This window comes from Corythoichthys intestinalis, chromosome 17 (genome assembly GCF_030265065.1).
Source record: "Corythoichthys intestinalis isolate RoL2023-P3 chromosome 17, ASM3026506v1, whole genome shotgun sequence".
Taxonomy (NCBI): Eukaryota; Metazoa; Chordata; class Actinopteri; order Syngnathiformes; family Syngnathidae; genus Corythoichthys; species Corythoichthys intestinalis.
The window spans coordinates 23,459,470-23,486,401 of NC_080411.1; the positions used below are offsets into that span (position 1 = coordinate 23,459,470).

At 37.5% G+C, this 26,932-nt stretch overlaps 1 protein-coding gene across 3 annotated transcripts in view; it reads right to left on the minus strand.

The window, feature by feature from the left end:
* Positions 1–26,932, minus strand: part of LOC130905114 (ephrin type-A receptor 5) — a 130,722-nt gene that overhangs the window by 98,193 nt on the left and 5,597 nt on the right. For all 3 annotated transcript variants that reach the window (XR_009061034.1, XM_057818148.1, XM_057818147.1), the window contains exons 2-3: positions 19,237–19,301; positions 1,909–2,623 (exon numbers count right to left, since the gene is read on the minus strand). Coding sequence is in view for 2 of the 3 variants with exons in the window: in XM_057818148.1 (XP_057674131.1) it covers positions 1,909–2,623; positions 19,237–19,301 (780 nt within the window). In the remaining variant the exon portion in view is untranslated. The remainder of the gene's footprint in view (positions 1–1,908; positions 2,624–19,236; positions 19,302–26,932) is intronic.

Genomic DNA, 26,932 nt, shown 5'->3' on the forward strand with positions numbered 1-26,932 from the left:
AACATCAAAACGGCCATGAGAAGTCGTCCGTCTGAGGCAAAAGTCCAAAACCTTATGACAATAGCCTCTGCAGCAATCCCAGTTGAGACATTTGATTATGCACAAGCGGGCACGCAGTTCAAGTCCATGCGCACCAGGAGGAAGGTGTGAGACTGCGTTCAGGCCACAACAGGTGAACTGTTAATTTCATTGTTCCATATGTAGCCTACCTACTGGGGCCACAGTCAGCTGTTTTTGTCACTGCGGAGAAAAAGTTAGATATTCATCTGCTTGATGTGTGATGGCACGGTGTGGATTCTCTGTTAAGCTTGTTCGGACAGAATATTAATTAAAAATGAATGAAAATTAAATACTATTGAATATGTCATTATTATCATTTTAAAAATTTAAGTGACGGGTAAAAATAGATTATGACCAGATTTTTATGACCCTGTCAGTCAAAATGACAGACAACGAAAATGTCTAGCGCAACCACTGGTTGGATGTATATATCCATCTTGTGTCTTATCTTTCCATTCCAACAATAATTTACAGAAAAATATGGCATATTTTAGAGATGGTTTGAATTGCAACTAATTATGATTAATTAATTTTTAAGCTGTGATTAACTCGATTGAAAATATGCATCGTTTGACAGCCCTTATTATTTTCAATTAATTAAACTCACCTGGACGACACGAACCATATGTAAAAAAGTAGTCCAAGAGTTTATGAGGGCGCTCGCAGTTAGCATTAGCCTAATGCTAATGCGAATGACATGCTAACGCTACGAGTTACATTTAGTGTGTGATGATCAGTCAGCACAGACCTTTAAAGGCTAAAGCAACATTGCATATTCTTGCTAGGCAAGATAAGGAAACCTTACTATGTGTGTTTCAACACAAGCAAGCCTGAGGACACTGGTGAGTCGCACATCACATGAGTGACACAACCAGACACTGCTACAATGCAGACCAATTACACATAAAATGTCATACATTGACAACATGTGACAAAAACTATTGCGCATTTTTGTCTCGTTCTCGTCTTGTCAGGCGAAAACTGGCATTCATCTCGTTATATTTTAGTCTCCCTAAACACGTTTTTAGCTCGTTACGGTCTTGTCATGAAAAAAATAGTTCGTTGACTAAATATTTTCATTATAGTCATCGTTGACGAAGACAACACTTTCTACCAACATTTTGCATTCTACCAGAAATAATCGTTACTTATAGTTTTCCAGGAGGGATTGTCTTTTATTCTTTTATTAAAGCTATTTTACGTACAACCTACCCTAACACTTGTGTCATGTGCAATTGCATGCATAAATTAGTTTTCCTCATCATATGAAATACATATTAAAAGGGCAAATTTTTTACAAAATTCCTTTCCATTTTGGAGATTCCCTTATATTTTGGAAAAAAAAAAATAAAACACATGCTGAGTTTTAAATGTAATTTGTTATTTAAAATTAATTAAATATATGATTTTTAAATGGATATTTACACTACATCGTGTCACATATGGTGCTTACCCTTGAACAATAGATATATTTTTGTGTTTAAAGGGCCAGAACCTAGCTTGAAAATGTACTGAATAAGGAGGATAATCACACAAGTGCTTTGACAGCACAGAGACAGCCGTATTAAAAAGAGCATCAGAGAAAACAAGAGAGGACAGGGTGCACATGGGAATGTCGGTTGACGTCGGAGGTGGGAATGTTTGGCTTCTAGGCTTAGCAGAAAGGCGGCTGGATGAGAGCAGCAAAGTGCTTCAAGGCTCAGGGGAAAAACCCTCCACTAAGCCAAGAAAAAACATGCACTAGGTAAAAAAAAAAATATATATAGACACTCTCGGATAAATAAAGATGCCAGATGAACAAAAGCAGGCAGAGTGTGATCAGAAGTTCAACAAAAGTTTTGCGCTCACCTTGACAGGATCCAAGGATTTCTTCAAATCCTGGCTGGCACACACACTTCCCAATGGGAACCAGCCATTCTCCCTCCGTGCTGCAATGCATTCTGGGAGGCTCATATAAAGGCAGAGAGTTGTTGATGCAGCGACCGACAACCTCCACCAGTTGTGACGCCTCCGATCCCGGGATGGTATCGGAGAACTCGGCCAGGCTCTTCACGAGAAATGGGCAGCGTTTGTAGAAAACTCGCACGGAAACAAGAGCAATGCAGGCTCCCAAATCCTGAAAGGCCAGGAAGAAGCCCTTCCGAGTCAAAGGGCCTAAATCGCGGACTTCGGTGTTGAGCTTCATAACCCTATCCCCAAGGTCAAGCTCGGTGAAGCTCTCATCAGCTGCTATGGTGTCAATTTTGATGTACTGGCTCTCCTTCAGCGCCCTGTCTTCCTCTTCTGTTATCCCATCCCCGTCCCCCATCTCTCCATCCTCCAATTCACTCCCATCCGTTTCATAGTAATACATATTAAACGTCTCCTTGCAAGTTCCGACGCCACCAGGGAGGCTGTTGCAGTCTCTCAGGGTGAATTTAAGCTCGATGTACACCCGCTGGGCTCCCTCAGTCAGTATCCAGTTGGTGTGAAGCCAGTTGTTCTGGTTTTGCTCCATGACACGACACACTTGGTAGGTGTGGATTGGTGCGTAATCTTCATCTACTTCCCCGATTTCCTCCCACTTTTGCAGGAGAAAGAAAAAAAATGAAAAAACAAAGTCAGAGTTCATGAACACAGTTGCTCAAGACCATTTCCACAAAGCTACAGTTAATTTTGGCACTGCACAGTTACAAATCATATATCATCTTTAAATGGAATAATTTGTGATACTTTGTTATGGGGCGCCGTTTGTGAAGCAGCACATGCTGAAAATTACGACATTTTCTCACATTTAGCGCCACAAAGTGTTTGAAATGGTGTGAAATTTTTATAGTCTCTTTTTTTGTTGCACATTTACAACATTATTTAGCAACTTAAATATGTATTTTTAAATAAGACATTTTGGACCTGATTGTTTAAATCCAGAACTAAATATTTAATTCAAATCTTAAATTTATATCCAATATCCTAATTGTTAAATCAGGAAACGGTCGGAACTAAATATCTAGCTTAATATGCAATTTCACATGACTGGAGACCGGAAGTTACAAAATAAAAGTTGGTGGAGCAGCTCAGACTGTCTGTTTATGTTGCTTGAAAATGAATAAAACTTACTCAATGGTGGCAGTCTGCTCTTGGACATGAGTCATTGTGATAATAACAATATATAGGTAAAATACATATTTAGGAGAAACTATTTAAAGAATATTTTGTGTACTCCAGCTTTTATTTTGTTACTTCCGGTCTCCAGTCATGTGAATTTGTATATTTAGCTAAATATTTAGTTCCAACCATTTGCAGATTTAGCATTTAAGATATAGGATTAAATTAAGATTTAAATTAAATATTTATTCTGGATTTAAACATTCAGGTCCAAAACTTCTTATTTAAAAATGAATATGTTGCTAAATAATGTTGTAAACGTGCAAAAAAAAAAAAAAAAAAAAAAAAAGGTGACTCTAAAAATTTCACACCACGTTTTAAACACTGTGTGGCGCTAAATGTGAGAAAATGTAGTCGTAATTTTCAGAATGTGCTGCTTTACAAACGGCGCCCCATACTTTGTCGATCAAAAACACTATACAGTATATATATATTTTTTTCAATCATGGTTTCCTGTCAGTGAAAAAGTGATAGTTCTCAGTTGAACATTTAACAGATAATCATCTAGCCCAGTCCTTCTCAAATAGTTGGGCGGGCCCCCTCCGGGCAGGGCCCCCCCAGGGTGACCTCGGGGAACATAATCTTTTGCCGTAATAGAATAAAGTAATATTTTGCAATCTCATTTTCAACACAGTATTTTTGAACCAAACAAGAGCAAACAGCAAAGAGCACTGGAGATATGAAGCGCTAAGACGAGGAAATATGACGCGTATGTGGCGTTTGGCTTCACATTTAATAAAGTGGGAGAAGAGGAAACACCAATGTGTTTACTGTGTCTAAAAATGTTGGCAGCGGACAGCATTAAGCCAAATCAATTAAGACATCACTTAAAGACATTAGACCACAATCACATTGATAAGCCGCTTGATTTTTTCAGCAAAAACGTGCCAAGTATTGCTAACAATCATCCCGCTTTGTGAGTGTTACATCCGTAAACCAACGACCACTGGTAGCATCATATAAGGTGGCATACCAAACTGTTCAGTGCAGAAATAACCTCACACCATAGCAAAGCAGCTGATACCACCTGCAGCCAAAATAAAAAGTCCCTCTGTCCAATGACACTGTTGTTTTTGTTCTATTAATTTTTGTTTTTTTCGGTCAAATTGTTTGGCATATTGTACTCTTGAGTTATTGTTGCTAATCAATGTGAATTTATTATTATTTATTGATTTTATTAAATTGGATTTTTCAGTATCAAATGGTCAAAAATGTACCTTAGGTGTGTTGTTGGGATGTGACTTTTTCTTTTTAATTCAGGCAAAGATGTGCTTTAAGTGTTTTTTTATTACAAACAAAAATGTTAAAGTGTAACTTTAATGTAAATTGATCTATACCACTTTTTTTATGTGAACAAGGACAATGCTATGCAGAAGTGTACTTACAATACACACACACACACACACACCCACACACACACATATATATATATATATATTTTTTTTTTTACTTTTAATAGTTTAGTAGACAAATCTATATATAAATAAATATACATATGGCGGAAAACACAGACAAGGCTGAAAAAAACGTTTCTGCTCTCGCACCCCTCTATAGAATAAACCGCTGTATTTTAAGCCAAAAGAATTGTTGTGTCTGATAGAAAGATATGTCTAAATGCTGCCATAGCAGATTCATGGCGCATTAAGTCCACAAACTATTTTTAATTAGTCCGTTTCACACTGGAAACCCTCGTTTACAGACGTGGTGCAACCGCTTTTGTTTCAACCCAGGCATAAAAAGAACATAAGTAATTATATTTATTATGCAAAATGCCTGTCATTTTTAGTTTAGAATCATTAATTGATGCCTAATATTTTGTTAAAAAAAAAAAAAAAAAAAAAAACACTTTAAAAAATTATTTACTTTCATGTTTTTAAGTTTTAAACAAGTTACGTCACAATGAAAAAATTGGCGTCTGTAAAAAAGTCACCGATATCTAACTCATAACTATCACTTAATTGTATTTTTTTTTTTGTTACTGTCGCATTTTCCCTAATATTTTAGATGATAAATAATCCATCCAAACGAAAAAAAAAAAAAAACATTTAAAAGGGTAAATATATGAAAATGAAAATCTCAATTACTCCTTGACGTCTGCGATTTCTACATCGCGACCCTTGTTATATTGCCATGTTTCACCCATAAAATCCCCCCCAAAAATCCAGCTTTGGCCATTCACATCTGTGTCTTGACACTCGACGATACATGCTATATGGAAATTTTTGGATCGAAACAAGGTAAGTACGCGATAATATCTCGTTAAAATCATGGCGTCTTCAATTCTGCTCTCGCGTGCTCTCACCTCCAGTTAGGGTTTTGCTGTTTAAAAAATATATTTTTATAAAATGCCATCCTGTTCAAATTTTTTCTTCCCCATGAAAATTGACATTTTAAGCTTTCCAATGATGTATCACACGTGCAAATCAGACAATTTAGACATTTAGGAAGTTGGACAATTTGGGGGTCTCAGAGCGGAACTTCAAGTCACCAAAGTGTTTTCCGCCATATACGAATATAGCCTATTTACAGTGGCGGCAGAGAGCTGGGGGGAGGGGGGCGCGAAACGTTTGCGTCTTCCTGAGGGGAGCGTAACAGAAAATAATTGAGAAGCACTAGTCTAGCCATACCTTACCTACAACAGTAGCTAGTAGGTTATAGAAAAGATGATGGTCATGGTGGTCATCTGACAATTGCCACTTTTCAAAAAACAGTGGCATTCAATTCAGTATGTTTTTTTTTTTTTTTTGATGACGATTTTAAAATGTTACAAACATCTGAATCATATTGCTCCTTTCATACCCTTATTATCTAGTTCAGGAACCATTTAAGCATTCATCTGTGCTGGATAATAGCTAGGCCGTTAAATGATTTGCCATTATATAAAGGTGAAAAGAGAAAGAACCATGAAAATCTAGTCAAGATGAGGCTTGACAAAGTCCTATGCAGGGCTTAAGGAAAAAAAAGTGGAATAAAAAGAGCTGTGAGTGGCTCAATAAGGATGGCGTAATAATCTCATCCCTTCCACCTCATTTCCCCTCAGTCAAAAATAGCAGAGGGAGTTACTGTATGAATGTACTGTATATATTTGCCATAAACGAGGGGCGTTGTTCTTACCAGCAAAAATTAATTACATGCACTTGTAGATGAGCTTATCTGTAAGTCCTGTAACGCGTAAGTTACTGACTTTAACCATCCTTGAGTGTGTGTGTGTGCATTCACAAAGTGAGTTTGTATGCAAATGATTCCCAGTGTGTATGTCAGACGGTGGCATTAATTCCTCCTGTAGGTCTCCTGGGATGTGGCTATTATCTGCATCGCTAGCACTCTCCATAGCTAATACAGGTGCTTTATCATGTCAAAGTAATATGGCCAGAGGGACTAGACTATGATCTGGTGTTATAGCTTAATAGCTCATATTAATCATCCTTTCTGTGGCTGCTGTACACAACCTTGTGCCTTTGTCTTTTTCCTCCCTCCTCTGCGTCTCTCTGCATCAGTCCTCTTCCACCTGACTTTTTATTCCTCCCCATATTTGTCTCTTTTGTTTGGGTCATAATCGCAGACCTTTCTGAGCCACTAAGGCATTTAGAAGGCATTATTGAATTTTCTTGCCTTTTTGTTGAGGGAAGAATAGAGTTCAACGGGAACGCAAGGCAATTATTGAATGGGGATATCTCAACTACCGTTTTGGCCCGAATATAAGACGGTGTTTTTTGCATTGAAATAACACTGAAAAAGAGGGGGTCGTCTTATTCGCGGAATAGACATTATACCCATTCACGACTCTATATGATGGCAGATATCATTGAAGCGATGTTCTGTCATGAAAAATCTCAGCTACTCTCCCCATTCACGATGCTAGATGGCGCCAGATATCATTGAAGCGATGTTCTGTCATAACAGATCTCAGCTACTCTCAAGTTTAACCAGTTTGCAATGTTTTTCCTTATTCAGTTTTGTTTCAAGACTAGTTACAGTTAGACTTCACTTTGATGGTTAATGCAGTTATTACAATTTTGTTGTTTTATCACAATAGATTGGTTTATTTACATTTCAAAAACCAGAAGCCATTCATTTACGAATGTGATTGCACTATATTTAAATGTTCAGATATTAAGATTTGAATGAGGCAAAATAACATGCTTTTTCCCTCAAATATATTGTTATAATCATTTGTTTCGGATATACTGTAATTATTTTCTGTATAAAAATGAATTTGGTGTTCAAAAAGTCTTTTTTTCAAACTTGAGTCTTGAAAATGAGGGGGTCGTCTTATAATCAGGGCCGTCTTATATTCGGGCCAATACGGTAAATAAATAAACAAATAAAAAGGCAGCAGTATGGGGTGTTATTATATGATGGTATTATCCATTGATCATCCTAGTTTTTAAGATTTCTTCTTTTTGCCGAACGACAGCACCAAAACATCACGGCTCTAGAGGAGATCTGCATGCAGGAATGGGCCAAAATACCAGCAACAGTGTGTGAAAAGCTTGTGAAGAGTTATAGAAAACGTTTGGCCTCCGTTATTGCCAACTAAGAGTACATAACAAAGTATTAAGATGAACTTTTGGTATTGACCAAATACTTATTTTCCACCATGATTAGCAAATAAATTCTTTAAAAATCAAACAATGTGATTTGCTGTTTTTTTTCCACATTCTGTCTCTCATGGTTGAGGTTTACCCATGTTGACAATTACAGGCCTCTCTAATATTTTCAAGTGGTAGAACTTTTACACAATTAGTGGTTGACTAAATACTTATTTGCCCCACTGTATGTATGTACAGTATGTGTACGTAGTGAGTGTGTGTGAGTTCTCGATACCGTATGGGTCTCAGACTGTAGCGCAGTTGGTCCCTGTGTAGACATTAAGCTTCTTACTGGTTTGATCACACAGATCTCATAGCCTTCACTGAGCTTCAAAGCTTAGCACACATACAAACATACCTATATACACGCATACACAGATATTGACATAACCCTTAGATGCTTCAGCTCCACAATAGCCTGATACTAATAATCTGATATGGATCTACTTTTATGACCTAAATTATTAACTCCACAAAGGCTAATTAATCTTGACAACATTGCTAGAAACAACAAAAGAGGGACAATGCAGCGTTAAAGATTTAATTAGGAGTATAATTAGTGAATTAGTGTTAACCATTGAGGAATGAGCAGACTAGTGAGCATAGAATCATGCACAGTATATACATGCATACAAGAAGTCTCAGTAAATAAATTGTCTCATCGGTGATAAAATAATACCATCCTACAGTATTGGTCATAATTACAAAATAAAGTTGTTAGGTACACTTGAGACATAAGAGTGGAGGTATTCTGTTATTATTAGAATTGTGTATAAGCTATGAATATATTCAAAATCGTTTTGGGGATTGAAGGTGGCTGAGCGATGGAACGGTGTTGCATAACAATGAATAACCTGTGCGCTTTTTTGTTACCTCTCAGCATGATTCATTGTGATACGGCCGTCATAATAAATGATGAGTGTCTGTTTTAATTAAAACAGATTTCCTTTCAGGCAATATTTTATTCATGCATTGAGAACATTTCATTGCCTTTCTATGCTCAAAATGGTACATTTTAGTTGATTAAAGTGTTCAGCTAAAATCAAACACATAACAAATAACTGAAATAGGAGGCAACAGCTAAGTCATAACAATTTAGGCAGACTGTAAGGTTATGGTTCAAGTCTCTTTACAAACAAAATTAACTTCTTTGAGGGATTCATGCAATTAATTTAAACCTTTCTTAAAGAGGAAAGATTGATCTTATTTGTTCAATAAATGCAGCAATGTAATTCACATACTCTTTGTTACAGTATTGCTAAAATAATAATGTTAAATCAATCCTAGTTCATCTGTTCAGCCTCTATTTCACCTCTACATCCTGCCCCACTTGCCATCCTTATCACTTGCATGCATACACTCAAGTGTCCCTGTAGGCACCCCTCCAGCTCCTCATTAGTGTGTGTGTTTGTTTTGTTGACTATTATGTGCATGCGTGTTTGTGTCTGTGTTTGTCACATCAGTCAGTGGGACACCCCCCCGCGGCTTTGTTGAGTGCCCCCCTGGCACCGTGAAGCTGTCTCCAACTTATTATTACCCGCCTATTACAGCTGACCGCCATGACACTGTAATAGAACAGTCCTCCCTGCTCTTTATCCATGAAAGAAATACCCATGCTACCACCACCGGCAACACCCTCAACATTTTTCTACTGTTGCACCCAGCTGACTCTGCTCTGTCCATAACTATAATCATTTTCACTCTATGTGCCCTCTATTATAGCTTTAATCACACCGTTTAACATAGACATTCTGCTGGACACAGGCTCAGCTTTCTATTTTCCAAATTCTGACTGTTTTTCTTTTCATCCAGCCTAAAATTGGATTTCATTCTCAGTAATATCTTAACAAGTTTGTCCGCATGTATAAATGCAAAATTGGCTCATCAGAAAGATATCGATAAAATCTAAAATTCTGGACTGGAAAATGAGGAACATTAATATCTAACATATTTTAGCTTTTCTGTTTCAAACTGCTCTGTTGACCTTCTTTTAGTAGGACAGTTCAGCTTCAGATCCAAGACGCTAGGCTGCCATTGAGCACTGATGCTTAACCATCATGCGTTTTTGTGAATGTGCATTTGTGTGTTCACTCAGCACTTTTGTCACTCGTCTGCCCTTATCTCTGGCTTCTCCCGCTGAATCAGCAAGACAGTCGATGCGTGTCTGAATTTTTTTTTCAGGCGAGTAAATCAGTTATTGCTCCAATGTATTTATAAAGAAGAACTTGTAGTGGAAATTTTGGAGTGTGGTAGACCGGAAACAGGTGAACAGTGACCGAATCTTTAACTTGAGCTAAAAACTGTATGTGTAGTTACGTAATAATGACTCCAAAGCTTAGAAAAATTAACTGCACCACTTCCTGACTGAAAGATGTGTTCTTTGTCTATAATAAGAACCTACCATTGAACAGAAAGTGGTTAATACCTGTGTTTTACCAAGAGTGCAGTAATCGTTTATGGCACTATGGGAGGTGCAACACTTAAACTTTAAACTAAAAATATAAAATAAAAATAATAATTAAAAATAATAATAATAATAATAATAATAATTTAAAAAGCGGTAATGACAACAGCCAAAAAGTCGATTTAAGAACAAAAAACTATCAATTAAAATTATATCAATGTAAATGCTGAACATGGTCTTCAAAAATAGGACCTGTAATCGCATGTTTAGTTCAATGTCAAAATTATTAAGTACAGAGTCATAGATTAATTAAAGAGTGCCAGTCCAAGGTCAGCAAAGTAACCCATATTTGTAAGGGACGCAGTGTTGTCTACTAATGTCCAACACTAAGCAAGTTAAAGTCATAATTACAAAAAATATTTCTTTGAAAAACACTTCAAGTCCATAAATACAAAACAATAACATGAACAACACTAAAGCCCCTTTCAGACATACTGTGAACTCCGGTTAAATCCCGGGATTTAAATAGGTATACCTTATGTCTGAATGCACTTTCCCAGGTCGACTGACACAGAGATGACACGGACATTAACCCGGTCGCCTCCTAAAACAGTGGGTCCCTCGACATACGATCGCTTCGACACACGATCTTTTCGACATCCGACATAAAATTTGACTCGCCATTTGTTTTCACATCCGATGACATGCTCGAAATATGATTTTTGACAGCGCCGCAGTTTCTTTGTTTTGCCGGTAGATGGACGCACGGCTGATTTTCTTGTGAGAGAACTCAACATTGGATCCAAAAAAGTTAGTGCAGGTGGGGAAAAAAAAAGAAAACGTGACGCTTAGCATTGAAATGAAGATGTTAATGATAGCAAAATATAAGCATGGTGTGTGCATCCATAAAATAGGTCGACAATAGGGCCGTAGAATGTCGATCTTGGCCGGCGGTCCTTCTCCGTTCGCCAGTCTTTGTAAGTTAAGGTGACAATTCTTATTGTGGTAACATCGCCAAAGAAATCGCCAGCTTCGTCAGGATTCTCATCATTTATTCCATCAACTTGTGTTGTTAAATAGAAGTAAAATAGAAACGCGCTCTCTTGCTCACAGTCACATGAGCCCCGTGGTGCGTTCAGGTACAGCAAAAAAAGTCCGCCACATTAAAACCCGATTCGTTACATTATTACAGGTATTATTATTATTATTATTATTATTACTATTATTATATTATGATTATTCTGATTTTTGCTCATAATTTATTTGTTTAGCTCTTTGTAATTGGTATTTGCAATAATAACAGCAGTATTTATTAAGGATTTAGTGTAGGTTTTTGGACTGTGTAACAAATTAATGGTATTATAATGTATTCTTATGGGAAAATCCTGCTCAACATGCAACCGTTTCGTCTTACAAACAAGGTCCTGGAACAAATTAACTTCGTATGTACAGGTACCACTGTATAATGTCCGGGATTTACCTGGGACACGGCATATATGAAAGTCGCCGTTTAATTCCCGTGTAACAGAACAAAGGCTGATGACGTAAATATCATGGCGGGCCGATCGTCATTTCCACTTTCTTCGCAGTAAGACTGCAGTAAACAAACATCTAATTATCAACACGGCAAACTATAAAGATAGCAAATTTAAACTGGAAACATGACGAAATTGCTACTCTAAGATGCCGAGGAAGAGACAGTCCATCGTCCATCTTTGGAAATTTTTGGTTTATTTTGTTTTCAATGCTGAACAAAAAAGACGTAATATCCGGGTTTTAGAATCCCGCCATCCCTGCACAGAGAGCGCCAAGTCGCCAATATGGAACAAGTCTGAAAGTGTCCGACCCGGGTAATTCCCTGTACATCTCCCCATGTCTGAAAGCCATGACACGGGTAAATCCCACGTCATTTTACACGGGAATTTAACCGGATATAAGTCAGAAAGGGGTTTAACTGTGTCAGTAGGTGAGTATGCCAGCATATTTTGTGTGCTTTCATATACATTTGTTTAAATTGTAGTTTCTTATTTGCATCCCTCTTATACTCCTTTTTTGTTTTTTTTTTTTAAGTTATTCTTGAAGGGATTGAGGGTTGCTGTCGAGTGTTGTTGGTTAGGGTTGTATGACATTTTGATTTGTGCAGGACTCAAAAATGTTTTTTACTATTCGTGAGGCATGCACAAAGAGACAGTTTCTATTCTAACCATGCACCAAGACCCATCAGATTTGGAAATGTGAAAATAGTAAGTAGCTACTGTAGTCTGTTTGAGAGAGGGTTGTTTGGTTCTCTCCAATCTCACGCCAGCTGTCAGCTGGCAATCAATTCAATTTTTATTGCCCAAATGTTTTCATCAGTCAGCCTTTGTCAAGAATCTTGATGAGTCTGGAAGATGTGAGCCAGATAACAGATAAAAACGGGGCCTGGAATTTGTTGAAATAACAGCATATTACAGAGACAGGTGACATGGATGGAGCTGATGGAAAATAATCCTTATTGTGACATCCATCCCTTTTTAGTGCCCTCTCTTATTTTTTTTCACTGGAAGATGCCGTAGATAAAAGCCTCTACAAAATGGCATGTGAGCAGCAGCTCAGCTAATCTGCCATCACTCTCCGACACAATATGAGAGAAAAAAATGCAGGAGGGATGGTCCCAATGGAAGAAAGAACAAAGTTAAGTGTTTTTGCCAAGACTTGCTTTGCGGTCTGGCAGTAACTTACAAAGATTTCAAGGTTGACGTCAAACAAATAACTGCAGATATCCATTTAGTATTTCATTTACAATGATAGGGGCGACATGTCTGCACCTGCATGTCACACTTAATGGTAAAGTAAATTAAATAGATATAGATTATAGATATAGATTTCCGAGATTTTTGGAAACACATTGGCAGTATATGAATTGTGGTTTATTGTGTGGAATCCATTCAAACCCAATCTGCAATCAGTGAAAGTCTTTTACATACTGACGGGAGACCATAGGAACACATACATACATAAAAACTGATTTGTATAACATGTTTTAAAGACTTGTTGCCAGAACTGTTCTAAAAAAACATGTTGCTCACTTACTTAATTTGTTTTACAGACAAGATAATACACATGCAGTAAAGAGGACTGCTTGTTGCTAACTCTTGTTTTAAAAATCTAAGTGTTGAAAACTTTTGAGCAACCAATATACAGTGAGGAGCAGAAGTATTTGTATCCCTGAGAAAATCAGTGCTAATATTTAGTGCAGAAGCCTTTGTTTTCAATAACAGAGGTCAGATGCTTTCTGTAGTTCTTCACCAGGTTTTCACAAAATCCCCCACACAAATCTTCTCTAAAGCTGTCAGGGCTACCGTTGAGAAACACTAGGTTTCAGCTCCATCCAAAGATTTTCTATTGGATTGAGGTCTGGAGACCGGCTAGGCCACTCCAGAACTTTGATATGCTTTATACGCAGCCACTCCTTGGTCAGCTTGGCTGTGTGCTTCGGATTTTTATCATGTTGGAAGATCAACAAGTCTCTGACTGTGGGAAGGAGGTTGTGGCTCAAAATTTGACGATACATTTCACCATTCATCCTCTGCTTTATACAGTACAGTCGTCCTGTCCTCTTTGCCGAAAAGCAGCCCCAGAGCATGAGCTTTCCACCCCCATACTTCACAGTGGGGATGGTGTTCTCGGGATTGTACTCATCCTTCATTTTCCTCCACACATGACGAGTAACGTTTACATCAAAAAGTTCTACTTTGGTCTCATCTGACCACATGACTTTCTCCCATGACCCCTCTGCATCATTCAGATGGTCCCTGGCAAACTTCAGACGGGCCTTTACATGTACTGGCTTCAACAGGGGACCCTTCTGATCAATGCATGATTTTAAACAATTGCACACTACCGTAGTGTTCTACTGACAGTAGTAAGAGTATGAAAATATCTCGATGCAGCGATATATCGCGAAATTTTGCAACCCGATGGGTTATCGATATGCTCCCGCCAAGTATCGATACTTTTATTTGACATATTGGCCATACAATGGAGTATGGATGCTGTAAACTGCTCAATGTTTGTTGAGCAATTCCTTGGCGGTCCACTAGGGGCGCTCAAGAGTGGCGGTGAAGGTAAAGTGCGCACAAGTCGCCAAGAGAAGAAGAAAGGAAGCTCCAAGTTGGTTGAAAAAAATAAAAAAGCTTCGTGAGAACGGTGGAGGAAAAAGTGAGAAAAATATTGCTACAATTCACACATGTGGACACACTTTAGATTTTACACCAACAAGAAAGGAAGTAAGGTGAACAAGGACTTTGCTGTATGCAAGAATTGTCTAACAAAAATAAGGTTCACTGGCAGCTGGTGACGAACTGGACACCGGATTTCTTCACCGAATCGCTTTCATCACTTGAGGTAAGAATGTTTTGCAGTGTAGTTGAATTTTTAATTTACATGTATTTTTTTTTTTTGATGACATTTGGTGTTGAATGATATAAATAAACCAGGACCCTAAACTGGATGAAAATGAATATCGAACAAGCCTACACAAATTTACTGATTTATTTGATATTATTTGAGAACCACTTTCCATCTAGTTTACTACACAAACTGTTATTACTGCCATTTTGACACAATAAGCTATAAAAATGGTTTGAATAGCTTCCAAGATATACAAGGTGATGTGCATGATAATTAATGTAGCCTACATATTAAAAATAAGTAATTATTGCATTTTTAATTTCTATTCATTCATGTTTTTTTTTTTTTAATTCACTCGATACTTCCAACACACACACACACACAAAATCAGGATTTCAACTCAAAAGCTATTAAATAGCTAATATATTTTCTTTTATTTTATTGTTTTTAAGGTGAGGAAGAATGTGACTGACCTCTCAAACGCTGAAGCAGATGGTGGAAGTGCTCAAACCAATGCTTTTGGCAACAAAGGTCATATACGAAGAAAAGACTCACCAATTTTATCATTGTCCCACTCCAAGCTCAACTGCTGACTGACACCTACAGCACTGTTATTTATTTATTTTTTTTAAAGATATAAAACTTTAAAGAAATTAAGGGTGCCATTCATCAGGATCCCTCCAAGAGATACCAGTGGCTGTGGTTTGTTTCCTCTGTATGTGCAGGTACACAATTTGCAGTAGATTTATATTTTACAGCATTGTTGCATGGAAAAGGTGTCACTGTTTAATAAATGACAAACAATATTTTTTCTATTTTGAAATCTTTTTTTTTTTCCGTTTCAACAGTTGTATCTTAGAATATCTTGCGTAAAATTTCTGACCAATATATCAATAATCGCTGTATCGTGATTTCGTGAGATAATCGTTATCGTGAGCCTTGTATCGCGAACCGTATCGTATCGTGAGGTGCCCTGAGGTTCCCACTCCTAGACAGTAGCCTTTAAAACTGCATCCAGCTGTACTTAGGTCATTGACCAGCTCCTGCCGTGTAGTTCTAGGCTGAGCCCTCTCTTTTCTCATCATAATTGATGAGATTTTACATGAAGCTCCAGTCCGAGGTAGATTATCAGTCATGTTTAGCCTTTTCCATTTTCTAACAATTGCTGCAACTGTTTATTTATTCTCACCAAGTTGCTTTCCAATTGTCCCATAGCCTTTTTCAGCTTTGTGGAGCTTAACATTTTTTTCTCTGGTGTCCTTCGAAAGCTCTCTGGTCTTGCCCATGGTTGCAATTGGATTATGACTGACTGTAGGATGCACCGGTGACAATATTGAGCTCAAACCGGTGGTGGGTGTGTGGTTAATCATGGGGTAAAGGTGGACTTTTTTAAATTTAGACTGACAACTCTTTGAGTGTCATAATTATTGCTGATCTCAGGGGTATAAATACTTATGAATCCCAGAAAATTACAAATAAATGTTTTTTTTTTTTAAATCATACAATGTGAGTTCCGGATTTTTGTTTTTAGATTATGTCTCTATAAGTGGAAATGCATCTATGATTGAAATTTCAGACGACTACCTATTGTCTAAGTGGGTGAACTTCTGCTCCTTACTGTACCTGTCCAACACTCAGTGAATGTTGTTAAAAGATAGATTCACCTTTTAGGCTTTAAGTCTGAACAACGTTTTTTAGGGGGATGGTAGGGTTGTAATGCTGTTGTAAAACACTGCTCCTTGTACCAAACTTGTACAAGGTTGGTATCAGACATAAATTATGAAGATATTGGGAAAGAGTAGGACTGTCCTTAAACACACCTTCCATGTGTTTTTGTTCAAAGCAAACTGAAACATTTGGTGGAAAGCACAGAAAGAAGAATACAAAGGATGGTGAGATAAAACGACAAGCAGATGGCAACAAGGACATGAGGAGAAACGGGAGGCAAACATAATAGAGAAAAGAAGCCAATGTAAAAGATAGCAGTGTGGATGGAGGAGGAGGAGAATGAAACAAACCATCTGGAATATAAGCCCAAAAAAGCCCCCTCCTTAACATATTATTTAGTCATAGAAGACTGTCACTGCCAAGTTGGTGTGTAGCTAATAGAGGGTACTCCATATTGTGCTACATTGTTAACAGCTTCCACAATAAAAATTCTAATGGCAAACAACAGCAATTCCTGTTCCTTTAGCAAATCATTTTAGCACAAGACAGTATGTTTAGTGGAAAACAAATGTCAGCTTGCACTGGATTACTGCCCAACACCCCCCCCAAAACAAACTGTTAATATGTGAAAATTCTATTAGGATGTCTTTATCTACATAATCAGCATAATGACTCCAAACTAATATGATTGGGGATATATCTGCATTTTCAGCATCTCCTACATCTCTTTACATAACAACCTCAGAGGTGCCGTGATTAGAATCTAAAAGATGTTAGAAATCGCTATGGTCAGCGTGATTGGATGTGTGCACCTGAATATTTACAACCAGGAGACTTTACCATATGTGAGATATTCGAAAGGGATTAAAAGATTTCGGATATGGGAAATTATGTTTGATCAGGAAGCATAACACATTTACATTGCTGGCCAAAAGTATTGGCACCCCTGCAATTCTGTCAGATAATGCTCAATTTCTCCCAGAAAATGATTGCAATTACAATTGCTTTGGTCGTAATATCGTCATTTATTCTGCTTGCAATGAAAAAAACACAAAAGAGAAAGAAAAAAATCATTATCATTTTACACAAAACTCCAAAAATGGGCCGGACAAAGGTATTGGCACCCTCAGCCTAATTCTTGGTGGCACAACCTTTATGCAAAAAAACTGCAAACAACCACTTCCGGTATCCAGCAATGAGTTTCTTACAACACTCTGCTGGAATTTTGGACGATTCTTCTTTGGCCAACTACTCTAGGTCTCAGAGATTTGAAGAGTGCCTTCTCCAAACTGCCATTTTCATATCCCTCCACAGATGTTCTATGGGATTTAGGTCTGGACTCATTGCTTGCCACTTGAGAAGTCTTCAGTGCTTTCTCTCAAACCATTTTCTAGTGCTTTTTGAAGTGTGTTTTGGGTCATTGTCCTTCTGGAAGACACATGACCTCTGAGGGAGACCCAGCTTACTCACACTAGGCTCTACATTATGCTGCAAAATTTGTTGATATTCTTCAGACTTCATAATGTCATGCACACGGTCAAGCACTCCAGTGCCAGAAGCACCAAAGCAACCCCTAAAACATCATGGAACCTCAGCCATGTTTGACTGTGGGAACCGTGTTCTTTTCTTTGAAGGCCTTGTCTTTTTTTCCCTGTAAACTATGTTGATGCCTTTTCCCAAAAAGCTCTAATTTCCAAAACATATTTGGCTTTCTCAGGTAAGTTTTGGCAAACTCCAGCCTGGCTTTTTTATGTCTCTGGTTTAGAAGTGGGGTCTTCCTGGGTATCCTACTATAGAGTCTGTTTTTCATTCAGACGGATAGTACGGGTTGACACTGTTGTACCCTCGGACTGCAGGACAGCTTGAACTTATTTGGATGTTAGTCGAGCTTTTTTATCCACAATCCGCACAATCTTTTGTTGAAATCTCTCGTCAATTTATCTTTTCCGTCCACATCTAGGGAGGTTAGCCACAGTGCCATTGGCTTTACACCTATTAATGACACTGCGCACAGAAGACCCAGGAACATTCAGGTCTGTGGAGATGGACTTGTAACTTGGAGACTGCCCATGCTTCCTCACAATTTTGCTTCTCAAGTCCTCAGACAGTTCTATGGTCTTATTTCTTTTCTCCATGCTCAATGTGGTTCACACAAGGACACAGGGCAGAGGTTGAGTCAACTTTAATCCATTTTAACTGACTGCAAGTGTGATTTAGTTACTGCCACCACCTGTTTTTTTGCCACAGATAAGTAACAGGTGCTGTTAATTACACAAATTAGAGAAGCATCACATGATTTTTCAAAGGGTATCCAATACTTTTGTCCGGCCCATTTTTTGAGTTTTGTGTAAAATGATAAAGATTTTTTTTTTTTTTCCATTCTCTTTTGTGTTTTTTCATTGCAACCAAAATAAATGAAGATATTACTACCAAAACATTTGTAATTGCAATCATTTTCTTGGAGAAAATGAGCATCATCTGACAGAATTGCACGAGTGCGAATACTTTTGGCCAGCAGTGTAACTATAAGACAAGGACTCAGCTTTTGTCAAATATGAACTGAACACAGTGTACTCTGTCTTCATAAACTATTTTGTAAAGGAGTTCTTTCTTGCGCCAACGAGGGAACAAGTTCAAATCAAGACCTTTCAATGGCCTAGTGGTACTTCTCAGTGTAAACACATTTACAGTAATAAAAAAACAACAACCATAAATATTAAAAGAAAGCACAACGGCTCAGGCCAGAGCTAAGTGTAAAACCCTCTCTTAAAGTTTTAAACTGTGATTTTTAACTAGTCAGCTCAGTAATGGGCTAAGTGAGCAAAGAGTTCCATAACCAGAAACCTAGAACAGCAAATTAGATGTCGCCAAAGTGACTTGTTCCGTTTCGTTAGGGTAAAAGGGGATTTTATAGGATCATGTTAGCAATCATGTGGTTATTTATAGTGTATATTAGCAACACAAGATAACACTCACCCCATTTTTTGGGTATGACACCCATCCAAGGTCTCCCATCACAGAGCGAGAATCCAGCAAGTTAACTGTAAAATAAAAAATCATAGTGAGTCGAGGCATTGTTCTAGGTTATCTAACTACTCAAGTGTCTAGGCATGTCTAGATACAGCATTGGTTTCGTGTGAATGTCACTTGCTGACAGAATGCAAAGCAGCATTGCAAGCATTAAATGCTCTTAGTGGTCACGTTAACATGACATCAATTTACATACATTAAGGGGGATAGAGAAGACTCGCTCACACAGATCCTGTCAGAATCTTCCAATATCAGCCTCTTTTTTCAAAGCTGTCAAGCACAAGCAGCTGACCGCAGCACTTCTCCAAACCCATCTCCTGTCCCTCTAGGACAGTCCATATAGCAGGTCCTCAGAATTCCTATCACTTTATCTGGCAATATATATACACCACAAAATGTTGTTGCCTACAGTGAATAACAATGGAAGCATAAAGTGGTTCACTCGTCTTTTCAGCAAGGATATTGCTTGTTTTTCAGAGGTTGAGGAACCTTACACAGGTGAGAAGGTTCAAAAAACAGACAGAAATAGGAACATTTATTTTTGACACGCAAGTTTCTCACCTTTTTTATAATGCTTGTATATTTAATAAAATACTCCTTTTAGGGAAAAAAAAAAAAAAGTAACATTCTTTACTAATAAGTAGGGCTGTCAAACGATTAACATTTTTAATTGAGTTAATCACAGCTTAAAAATTAATTAATTGTAATTAATTGCAATTCAAACCATCTCTAAAATATGCCATATTTTTCTGTAAATTATTGTTGGAATTGAAAGAAAAGACAAGACGGATATATACATTCAAAATACTGTACATAAGTACTGTATTTGTTTATTATAACAATAAATCCACAAGATGGCATTAAAATTATTATCATTACTTCTATTAAAGGGATCCATGGATAGAAAGACTCGTAGTTCTTAAAAGATACAATGGGGCAAATAAGTATTTAGTCAACTACCAATTGTGCAAGTTCTCCTACTTGAAAAGATTAGAGAGGCCTGTAATTGTCAATATGGGTAAACCTCAACCATGAGTGACAGAATGTGGGGAAAAAAAACAGAAAATCACATTGTTTGATTTTTAAAGAATTTATTTTCAAATTAGTGGAAAATAAGTATTTGGTCACCTACTAACAAGCAAGATTTCTGGCTGTCAAAGAGGTCTAACTTCTTCTAACGAGGTCTAACGAGGCTCCACTCGTTAGCTGTATTAATGGCACCTGTTTTAACTCAGTATCGGTATAAAAGACACCTGTCCACAAATTCAGTCAGTCACACGCCAAACTCCACTATGGCCAAGACCAAAGAGCTGTCGAAGGACACCAGAGACAAAATTGTAGACCTGCACCAGGCTGGGAAGACTGAATCTGCAAGAGGTAAAACGCTTGGTGTAAGGAAATCAACTGTGGGAGCAATTATTAGAAAATGGAAGACATACAAGACCACTGATAATCTCCCTCGATCTGGGGCTCCATGTAAGATCTCACCCCGTGGCACCAAATTGATAACAAAAACAGCGAGCAAAAATCCCAGAACCACACAAAGGGACCTGGTGAATGACCTACAGAGAGCTGGGACCACAGTAACAAAGGCTACTATCAGTAACACAATATGCCGCCAAGGACTCAAATCCTGCACTGCCAGACGTGTCCCCCTGCTGAAGAAAGTACACGACCAGGCCCGTCTGCGGTTCGCAAGAGAGCGTTTGGAAGATCCACACTGTCAGTCAGTCACACTCCAAACTCCACTATGGCCAGGACCAAAGAGCTGTCGAAGGACACCAGACACAAAACTGTAGACCTGCACTAGGCTGGGAAGATCTGCAATAGGTAATACGCTTGGTGTAAGGAAATCAACTGCGGGAGCAATTATTAGAAAATGGAAGACACACAAGACCACCGATAATCTCCCTCAATCTGGGGCTCAATGCAAGATCTCACCCCATGGTGTCAAAATGATAACAAGAACGGTGAGCAAAAATCCCAGAACCACACCGGGGGACCTAGTGAATGACCTACAGACAGCTGGGACCACAGTAACAAAGGCTCCTATCATTAACACAATGCGCCGCCAGGGACTCAAATCCTGCAATACCAGACGTGTCGCCCTGCTGAAGCCAGTACACGTCCAGGCCCGTCTGCGGTTCGCTAAAGAGCATTTGGGTGATCCAGAAGAGGACTGGGAGAATGTGTTATGGTCTGATGAAACCAAAATAGTTTTTGGTAGAAACACAGGTTCTCGTGTTTGGAGGGGAATGAATACTGAATTGCATCCGAAGAACACCATAACCATTGTGAAGCATGGTGGTGGAAACATCATGCTTTGGGGCTGTTTTTCTGCAAAGGGACCAGGACGACTGATCTGTGTAGAGGAAAGAATGAATGGGGCCATGTATTGAGAGATTTTGAATGAAAATCTCCTTCCATCAGCAAGGGCATTGAAGATGAGACGTGCCTGGGTCTTTCAGCATGACAATGATCCCAAACACACAGCCAGGGCAACAAAGGAGTGGCTTCGTAAGAAGAATTTCAAGGTCCCGGAGTGGCCTAGCCAGTCTCCAGATCTCAACCCCATAGAAAATCTGTGGAGAGAGTTGAAAGTCCGTGTTGCCCAACGACAGCCCCAAAACATCACTGCTCTAGAGGAAATCTGCATGGAGTAATGGGCCAAAATACCAACAACAGTGTGTGAAAACCTTGTGAAGAGTTACAGAAAACGTTTGGCCTCCGTTATTGCCAACAAAGGGTACATACCAAAGTATTGAGATGAACTTTTGGTATTGACCAAATACTTATTTTCCCTTATGATTTGCAAAAAAAAAAATTTTTTAATCAAACTGTGTTTTTCTGGGTTATTTTTCCACATTCTGTCTCTCATGGTTGAGGTTTACCCATGTTTTCAAATACAGGCCTCTCTAATATTTTCAAGTGGGAGAACTTGCACAATTAGTGGTTGACTAGATACTTATTTGCCCCACTGTAAATTTTAGTATAAATTATTTATTCATTCATTCCCCTCAACCCCTCTTAATGTTTTCATTTTAATAAATGTGTAAAATTTTCAATCAAAAAATCCCTGCCGTTCTTCCACAGTGTCTTTAACTTCATAAGGTCGTGATTGAAATACACCACAAGGTGTAATTGAAGAGTTTTAAATTACTTGGAAATCAAGCCAATGAGTGTGTTTTGTCCCTCGACTGACACCGTAGTTCCCTGTTTACCGGTACTTCACAGTAATTTGAATGCTGGCTTCACAACGTACGAGACCTCTGATAGTTTGTATATTGTGACTAAATATTGCCATCCAGTGTATTTGTTGAGCTAAACGAAATGTTTGGATAGTTTGACCAAAGTCTGAGTAAGTTTTATGTGCATTTTGTACAGCTATTTTGATTGAGAATTAACATTATTTTTTTTCAGAGATAGGAATATTATTTTTGTTGTGCTTTCACTAAAAGATACTTATGTTTTTTGTGAAGGAGTTGCCGAAGCTTATGACAATAAACGGCACGGTCCAATGAATGCCTCTGTCCACTCGCCTTTCTCTGCCTCTTAGCTCTCAATGTGCAAAAAACGGCATCATTGTAATCTGTTTGAGGCAATGAATGAGCGGGTCATTCCGCACATTCGTTAAATAGGTCAAATATTTTAACGTGATTACGGTAATTTAAAAAAATTAATTACCGCCCGTTAACGCGATCAATTTGACAGCACCACTAATAAGTCATGTTACCAAATCATGTTTTTTTAAAGCGCCAATGCTAACTTTCTTGGTAATCGTAGAGAGAGCTCGGAGTTTAATCATTTTTTATATTTGGATCGATCTATTGATTTAAGCACATACAATTTGAAATCAATCAAAACGCAAAACATTCAAAAGTAAACACTGTGATATTGACATCTTTTAGACTTGCCATTTTGATTTAAAAACAAAATAATTTTTTTTTTTTTTAAAAACCGACAATTTGACACAGAAATATTATTTTAACAATATTGTCCTTTTTTTTTTTTTTTTTTTTTTTTTTAATTTATTTACTTGCATTTATTAACCTAACCACATTCAAATGTATGGCAAAATGTCTTCTTTTGTGTGTGTGTGTTAAAACATCCAGCACTTATACTGCAGCTTAATCACCGTGGCGGCAGATTGTGTTACAGCAGGAATAGCTATTGCTTCTTGGTCACAAATTTTAGTCTGGCACTTTAAATGCCATGAACCAGTCATGTTGCAATAAAATAGCCAAGATTGACCCAAATTTATAATTAATTCCTTATGTGATGACTGGTTTGTACATTCGCCTCATAGCTCAGCACTTGTGGGTTCAAATCTGGGCTCCCCTTTTGGAGTTTGCATGTTCTACAACCCTAGTGAGGATACGCAGAGATGACAGATAGGCAGAGATGGACGGTAGGCCTGGACAAACTTATGATTGAGATAAATTAAAAAAAAAAAAATTGGTTGATTTTGTGATCAGCAGAGACATGAGTATTCGAACAAACGTGGCAGAAATGCAGGCCTAATACAGTTTGGTAGATAGTGACAGGCCTTTAAAAGCCATTTTAAACGCTCCAGTTGAGGTAAACTGTAAAATTAAAGACACAAATAAAATTAAATATACTGTGAATTAAAATAAAACACACACTTTGTCGTCCTCTGTTCATTAAAATTTTTTTTTTAAAAACTGAGCAAATACAATGGAAGACATCAAGACAACATTAACGTCAGTGTTAGGCCATACAGAAAAAAATCTTCCATCACAATATGGACCATTTTATTTGCGATTTAAGATATTCCAAAGTATAGTCCATCTTAAATTATTTGGTAAAAACTCATAGAATATCCATGAAAGTTTCTCCTTAGTTTATTAACTGACATTAATAGGCTGTTCTCAAATGTGAAAGCCTTTAAAAAGTGTTGCAACATTAAAGTATGAAACATAAATAGAGGCAGTACAGTAGCATATATATTTTTGCATGAATGTAAAGGGATGTAAATATCTAATACTACCTGTGACTGGTGTAAACTATTAATACTGCATTGAGCTAGCATAATCTAATTAATAATTAATAATGCTTATCAATTATGTAACAAATTGGGGTGTCTATGTTCTGATTTTATTTTTAATTATGGGTCTGCTGTTTCAAATACCGACCCAATGAGAAGTTGCTTTTCAAGAAAAAAAAAGTTTTCAGTAGGGCTGAACGAGATTGGAATAAAATGACATTGCGACTTTCTGGGGGTTATCGATGTATTGCGATATTAAAACTAGAAGAATTTTCACTAGATGACTTGAATAAATCTGTATGGGAAGACTTTGTTTGACTCACCATGACCACATTGTATTCATATAATACAGTTTTCCAGGCTAAGAGGGTTCATGTGTGAATGATAAAGATTGCTGTATATAAAAGGGATCTAGGCGACCATGTCTCTGCAAACAATTGCAAGTCCTGCGATGGGACCTACGCATGTGCACATCATATTCACTTTTCTGTATGAATAAAAAGATGTAACTACTCTCTGGTTTCTTAAGTTTTAATTGCAGATTCTTTAAAACAACCAGTAAAAAAAAAAAAACAACTACAATTACCCGGACAGAACGCGTTGAATCTAAAGTTTCGTGATTAATTAACTAATCAGCTGTGACCCCCCCATAAAAAGCAGAAATCGGGCTCAAAGGATTTTAATCATGAGGATTGATGCTTTTAAAAGCTTAGAATACACAAACCAAATTTCATTCCGATCCATCAACTAATAACTGGAGTAGCAATTTTAGTAAAGGGAAAGAAAAAGAACAACAAAGTGAGTGGTCTTTTTAGTCCACCCCTGGGCAGTCTACATATAGATCGCCAAGCCCTAATGAATGAATGAACTTGTTTTGACTTCATATTCATTTGTTTGAAGTATCTAGCCGTTTAAGAGCTTTAATGTTCTTGTTTTGCAAAATGAAAATTATATAAAAAGTGCACAAAGGTCATTTGCATATTGTAGACTACTTTGATAACATTGACAAACAAGGATTAAAACAGGATGTGCTGATGTATGATGCACTTTAAATCCGGCTTGAGGTGTGTGGGCAAAGTTCAGTTGACCTTATCAGTGATACCTCATCAGTGATTATGTACAACAGAACTTGTTATGGACATATGTGGCACACAGTGTGCATTCAGGTTATAAAAGTGAATGTTCAAATTCCAATATACTGTATCATTTTTTATTCTGTTTATGTAAGTTCCAATGTTGTAACAATTTCCTTTCCATAATTCCTTAATTGCTTTGTGACTTTGATCATTTTACACTCTATTCGCTTAATGTTAAAGCTACAGCTAAGTCTGTAACGCAAAATAACCATAGTAGAAAAATAAGAATTACCAGTTATTGTGATTTTTTTTTTTTTTTTTTTTTTTTTTTAAGTTTAATAATATTTTATTTCATTCATACTGGAACAAGTTTGCTAACAAAATGGTCAGCAAAACGTATGGGCATTGGACTAAATGTATTTGATTGTTTATGGTAAAATTCAAATATGTATGCTTTTAACAGCAGCAAGAATTTGGCAGTGAAAGTTATGAATTCCTGTTTGCATGAAAGTGTTGCACTGAGAAAAAAAATGTTGCACTGAGCGTGCCTCTCAACTCTCCGGAGCTGACATGATGGATTTCTTTTGACAACAAACTAGTTGAAATTGCATCAACAGCGCCTATGCTGATTGCAATTAAGTGGTGCACTCAATAAAGAATAGAATAGACTTTATTTGTCAATGCATAAACACCAGTGGGCAATTTAGAGCCTTTAATTAATGTCACTTGTTTTCGTTATTATTAGTATTATTATTTTAATATTAGAAGAAGCCAGAGTGCCTCAAGTTAACCTTCACCGGCACGACGGGACGTCCCAAAGTCAAGATGTGTATACCGAAAAACAGAACTGTGAGGGAGAAGCACTCTCCACCAGTCTACCGTTCTGCCATCAATTTTTATAAACTTATGAAAAAGGCAGTTAAAATGCAGAGATGAGATATGATAACTTTAATCAAAGTGAATGAAAAAGACTTTTTATGAAGCCAGCGTTAGCCTGAGATAAACATTGTTCTGTGCCTGAGACACTCTCCCTCTCACAACCCTTCCCCTACACACGCCGCTAGTCTCAAAGTCTCTACTGTTCTGCTGAGAATAATAAAAGATGTCCTTTGGCGGCGATTAGACAACTAATTAGGCCATAAAGAAGAGATAAGTGACGCTGAACTAGATCATATGGGATACTTTTTTGCTTTCACTCTACCTTCAACCATTTAACTCATGAAAATGATCTACTCAAGATATTATGTTGTAGCCTTCAAATGCTGCAGTGGTATTATTCAAATTTTACATAAGGATTTTAATCATGAGGATCATGTTAAAATCATTTTAGACTGGTCTAAAACGGTAAGAGCAGTTGCACTCAAAGTTGTGTACACTTTTCTCTTCCCTTCTATCAACATGGTCTTGTCCCTTTTTCAGCCAATCTGCCTTTTTGCATGGTCCGTTTAGCTAGGATTGCTCCAGAATGAACTTAATGGCTTACCATTCATGCATGACACACAGAGCCACTTTGTTCAAGTCATTTAATATAATTTAGGTAAATGTAGCAAATCCACTCTCT